The following is a 6,193-nucleotide window of genomic DNA, read 5'->3' as shown; positions in this document are numbered from 1 at the left end:
TGAAATGAAGTCCCTGCAGCCAGCTTGCTTTCTCTGCAAGGGTCCCTTTTCACCCTCCAACAGTTACTTCTCCTGAGCGTTAATATGAAAGGGCTAAATCAGCGGGCCGGTGTCATAAAGTGGTCGCGTCATTGTTTCGCGGTCACAATCATGGGGCTTTGCGCTTCTGAGCGGGGACTCCGTGTCCAGAAAGGCCAGAACGAGCTCCTCACTGCATCCGCCAGGAAAAGGGATGGCAGCCGGATTTCTCAGCCTGCTCCTCATGTCTCTCACATTCCCCCAGCTCAGCCACTCTCTAACCAAATCCCAGAAGAATGATCTGGTCGATGCACACAATAAGTTCCGCTCTTCGATCTTCGATGCATCCAACATGTTGAGTATGGTGAGTAGGTGGTAACTCCAGGGAACAGTGTGAGTGAGTGGTTAATTCCAAGGAACAGTGGAGGAAATCTGAGAGAAAAAAAGTGAAGTTTATTTATTAGTCGCAAGTAGTCTTACATTAATACTGCAATGAAGTTACTGTGAAAATCCTCCAGTCACTATACTCCAGCACCTGTTTGGCTAATTTGGCATGGCTAATTCACCTAGCCTGCACATCTTTGGACTGTGGGAGGAAATCGGAGCACCTGGAGGAAACCCATGCAAGCATGGGGAGAATGTGCAAACTCAACACTAAGCAGTGACCCAAAAGCCAGGAATTGAACCCAGGTCCCTGGTGCTGTGAGGCAGCAGTGCTAACCACTGTGCCACTCTTCACTCTAGAACTGTTGATTATATCCCACTGATCCTTTTAATCTGTTCTGGGGGGAAAAAAGCATGGTTGGATAGGTTTGGTTTGAAACACACAAGTACACCAGTCCCACTTGCCAGACCAAATCAATAATTCCTGGGATCATAATTCCTGAACTAAACAACACCTGAAATAATAAACTCATCCACGGAGTTGGGTTAGATTAATGTTAACTGAGGGAAATAATTCTAAGTGGAGCAAAAGCATTGGAAGAAAGTAAGATTTAGTTATGCTACCCTCAAGACTCCTATGGATGGAGTGAATGGGCATTCAGTTTATAAAAACCAAAAGGCAGGTCTATAATAAAATAAAAGCACAATACCGTGGATGCTGGAATCTGAAACAAAAACAGAAAATGCTGAAAATTTCAGCAGGTCTGACAGCCTCTGTGGAGAGAGAACAGAGCTATATGTTTTGAGTCTGGATGACCCTTCATCAAAAGGCATGTAGCTAGCTGACATAGGAAAAGATAAAAAGCATGTGGAATGGAGTTCAGTGCATGTAAAAAGGTGCAATGGGTAGGTGGATACAGTAAATTAAGTGATCACAGAATCCCTAGAAGAGGCCATTCAGCCCATCAAGTCTGCACTGACTCTCTGACAGAGTATTTTACCCAGGCCCTCTTCCCCCACCCTATCCCTGTAACCCCACACATTCACCATAGCTAATCCATCTAACCAACACATCTTGGGACAACTGAGCACAGCCAATCCATCTAACCTGCACATCTTTGGACTGTGGGAGAAAACTAGAGCACCCAGAGGAAACCCATGCAGACATGGGAGAATGTGCATGCGCCACAGAGACTGTCACCCAAGATTGGAATTGAACCCGAGTCCTGGAGTTATGAGGCAGCAGTGCTAACCACTGTGCCACCAGGTTTTGTAGCTACCTAGTTGGAATCTGTCAAATCCTTATCATTCAAATTTCCCCTGAAGGCTTACTAAGTTTGAGACTAATGGAGGAGTATGTATCTAGTTTTCTTGATAATATTTTATTGGTTAATTGGATTAATGTTTATAAGGTAACTGCAGGAGCTGGTTTTGTTTTATTTCCTCTTACATTTTCACTGCCAATGGGGAGCCCAGGTTAAATCACATTTCTTATAAAGTTTAATACAATTAACAGAGTACTTAACCACTTTTCAGTCTTGATTGAAGATCTGATGCACTCACTTAGCTCAGTTTCCAGCTGTTACCTCCACGTCAGAACATTGTAGATTATATCGCCGTTCCTTCACAGTCGCTGGGTCAAAATCCTGAAATTCCCTCCCTAACGGCATTGTGGGCCAACCCACAGAACATGGACTGCAGCGATTCAAGAAGGCAGCTCACCACCACCTTCTCAAGGTCTACGAGGGATGGACAATAAACACTGGCCAAGTGACACCCATGTCCCTCAAATGAATAAATTCAAGACCCAATCTAGTACATAATCTAAATTGTTGTTCCTGTGTAATAATGAGGGATTCTTATAATGATCTTTTCATTGAGAAATTAAACAGGGATGCAGGCTGGACGTTATGAGAAATTCTATGATGCTATTTGAAAAAAAAGGACATTCTCTCATTATCCTAGTCAATTTTCATTCCTCAACCAAGACTACCAAAACAGATGATCTGGCCATTTATCTCATTTTCTGTTTGTGTTGCATTTGACTATGAAAGAACAATATTCTGTTAGTTTTGGTACTTTGGAAAGTTTCATGCACTGTACAAATACTTCTTAATCCAAAGAAATGTGTTATTCAGGAACTGGAATATTATATTCTGTACATGAATTTGGGTGTTCATAGATTTTTTTCTTTTCACTGTTTCATAAATGCAAGCTGACCATGTAACAATGACACAATTGTCTGTCTGTGTCCTATTTCTAGTGGTACAGGGAGAAGCTGATGACTTTCTTTTGCCCCTGAGGGATTCTGAGGAGGGGCACATATGTGCTGTTTTAGGCTCTGGCAAAGGTCTCTGTCAATACAGAATGAGTATTGGGGTTCATAATTCCTGAACTGAAGAATATCTGAATGATAAACTCATCCACAGTACTGGGTTGAGTTCGGCTTAATATTGACTTAATTTGTATCATATAGCAACTATGAACTCACTGAACTGAGCAAATCTTCTTTTTCATTTACTTTGTTGAAATTCTCTAATTCCAATAGATCCTCAATTGTGGGTTGGATCATAAATTTTGAATACTGCAATATTGGATTGATTGCTTCGCAATGCCAATAAACAGCTATTTTGCATAATAATATTAATTGACCATTTAAATTTTTGGTCACGGACAACATTTCATATCACTGCACTTCCTTCCTAGCAACGTAACTGAGCTTTCATGAAATTCCAATTCAAATGGATTCAGTCCTCATTTTAAGTATTCTGTACATTGATCAATTCTGTACTGCTTTTGTGTATATTAACTAGGAATCCGTTTGCTTTTAGAAATGGGACACACACTTGGAAAAGGTTGCTAAGAAATACTCCAATAAATGCCTGTGGAAACACAATCCAAACAGAGGGAAAGTGGGAGAAAATTTGTTTGCGACAAACGGTCCATTGGACCCCCCGACCGGAGTTGAGGATTGGTACTTAGAAGTCTTTGATTACACATATGCGAATATGAGCTGTGCTCCAGGGAAAATGTGTGGACACTATACGCAGGTATGAACTTGAGAGCTGGCAGATTTCTGTCTTTTTTTGATTACTGAGAACGTCTAAGGTGTTTTTGTTATACTTGAGGAGCTTCCTGACAGTGGAAATCGATTTTATTTGTGCTTTGCACTGCAATTAAAATGTTCCAATGCATCTCAAAAGTATAATGCGCTGGGTTTTGTGTTTGAAATAACAGTGAAGGTGGCTGTGCTCACCAGTATTTATGTACCAATTGGATAACAGCCTGTGGCAACTGCACAAACACAGTTAAATGTGTAAATCAGGAAGTTGCTGTCCAAAAGTTGCAGTATAATTGATACATGAGGAAATTGTCACTTAAGTACATGAAGAAGTGTGATGTTGCTGTGCCGACCTATTATATACAAACTAAATTGCCCACAAACAGTGCTTGTCTATCTTAATGTAAATATACTTTTAATTGTATGATTGTTTTTACTTATTGCTAAACAGCCTCCCTGGCACTGATAATGAACTTCAGATATTAATTGTTTAATAAGTAAGAATGGTTAACTTTATTTTTTTCTTTCAGTTTCTTTTGTATACCTCTAATGTTCTTTCCCTCTTTTTATTTTACGTAAATTTGACATGTATTCAATATTCTAACTGATCATTTCTGAATCAGACGCCGTGCTTACCATGAATAATTCTTTCTTTAAAGTTTTGAGGTTTATTTATTAGTGTCACACATAGGCTTACATTAATACTGCAATGAAATTACTGTGAAAATCCCCTAGTCGCCACATTCCGGCACCTGTTTGGGTACACTGAGGGGGAATTTAGCATGACCGATGCATCTAACCAGCACATCTTTTGGACTGTGGGAGGAAATCGGAGCACCCGGAGGAAACCCACACAGACACGGGGAGAATGTGCACACGCCGCACAGACAGTGACCCAAACCAGAAATTGAACCCAGGTCCCTGGCACTGTGAAGCAGCAGTGCTATCCATTGTGCCATCATATGGTCTTCAACAATACACAGTTGCTTTGCCCATTCACACAATTACCAGAAGCTCTGTAAAGGACACGGAACATTTTGGATTGTTATCTAACAGCAACATCCAATGCAAAAGCTGAAAAACACATTAATGATTTATTCAGGCTATTTGCAAAGCCTGCACTGCGTTCTAAATTATGTCTTCACATATGATTCAAAATGGCTGACTTTTTACCATCAGCTTTCTCATTTTTCTATAAATGAATTATGCTGCATGCATATGCTACAATGAGCTATCCTGACTAACTTAAATATTTTCCAACTGAACACTCAATTTACTGAACCAATTTCTTAGCCCTTACGTCACCATCTGAAAATTCCCTTCAAGTCACTCACCATCCTAACTTTGAAATAAGTCACCACCCTTTCACTATCAAAATCCTAGAACACCCTCCCTAACAGTATGTGGGAATATCTACACAACATGGGCTGCAGCAGTTCAAGAAGGCAGCTTACCACCGCCACCTTCTCAAAGGAAAATGAGATGGGCCTAGCCAGCGATCCACACCCCATGAATGAATAAGAAAAAAGGTCTCACCATCAGTTAGTTAATCAGCATTCATGCAGAATGTATGACAGTGGAAATCGATTTTATTTGTGCTTTGCACTGCAATTAAAACGTTCCAATGCATCTCAAAACTATAACGTGCTGGGTTTTGTGTTTGAAATAACAGTGAAGCTGCCTGTGCTCACCAGTATTTATGTACCAATTGGATAACAGCCTGTGGCAACTGCACAAACACAGTTAAATGTGTAGATCAGGAAGTTGCTGTCCAAAAGTTGCAGTATAATTGATACATGAGGAAATTGTCACTTAAGTACATGAAGAAGTGTGATGTTGCTGTGCCGACCTATTATATACAAACTAAATTGCCCACAAACAGTGCTTGTCTATCTTAATGTAAATATACTTTTAATTGTATGATTGTTTTTACTTATTGCTAAACAGCCTTCCTGGCACTGATAATGAACTTCAGATATTAATTGTTTAATAAGTAAGAATAGTTAACTTTATTTTTTTCTTTCAGTTTCTTTTGTATACCTCTAATGTTCTTTCCCTCTTTTTATTTTACGTAAATTTGACATTGTATTCCATATTCTAACTGATCATTTCTGGATCAGATGCCGTGCTTACCATGAATGATTCTTTCTTTAAAGTTTCGAGGTTTATTTATTAGTGTCACACATAGGCTTACATTAATACTGCAATGAAATTACTGTGAAAATCCCCTAGTCGCCACATTCCGGCACCTGTTTGGGTACACTGAGGGGGAATTTAGCATGACCAATGCATCTAACCAGCACATCTTTTGGGCTGTGGGAGGAAATCAGAGCACCTGGAGAAAACCCACGTAGACACGGGGAGAATATGCAGACTCTGTACAGATGGTGACTCAAGCTGGGAATCGAACGCAAGTCCCTGGCACTGTGAGGCAGCAGTGCTCACCACTGTGCCACTATCAACTTACATTTAGTCTGGACAGCTATGAAGTTCTTCAGAAAAGAAGGACTAATTGTGACATACATTCTGCATGAACGCTGATTAACTAACTGATGGTGAGACCTTTTTTCTTATTCATTCATGGGATGTGGATCGCTGGCTAGGCCCATCTCATTTTCCTTTGAGAAGGTGGCGGTGGTAAGTTGCCTTCTTGAACTGCTGCAGCCGATGTTGTGTAGATATTCCCACATGCTGTTAGGGAGGGTGTTCTAGGATTTTGATAGTGAAGGA

The 6,193-nt window shown here is 40.4% G+C and overlaps 1 protein-coding gene across 1 annotated transcript in view; it reads left to right on the top strand.

The window, feature by feature from the left end:
• Window positions 1–232: 232 nt before the first annotated feature.
• LOC144479208 (peptidase inhibitor 16-like) overlaps window positions 233–6,193 on the top strand; it is a 43,262-nt gene continuing 37,301 nt past the window's right edge. The window contains exons 1-2 of the mRNA XM_078197870.1: window positions 233–382; window positions 3,234–3,452. Coding sequence (XP_078053996.1) covers window positions 233–382; window positions 3,234–3,452 — 369 coding nt within the window. The remainder of the gene's footprint in view (window positions 383–3,233; window positions 3,453–6,193) is intronic.

Source organism: Mustelus asterias, chromosome 25 (assembly GCF_964213995.1).
Source record: "Mustelus asterias chromosome 25, sMusAst1.hap1.1, whole genome shotgun sequence".
Taxonomy (NCBI): Eukaryota; Metazoa; Chordata; class Chondrichthyes; order Carcharhiniformes; family Triakidae; genus Mustelus; species Mustelus asterias.
This window is presented reverse-complemented; position numbering and strand designations above follow the sequence as displayed.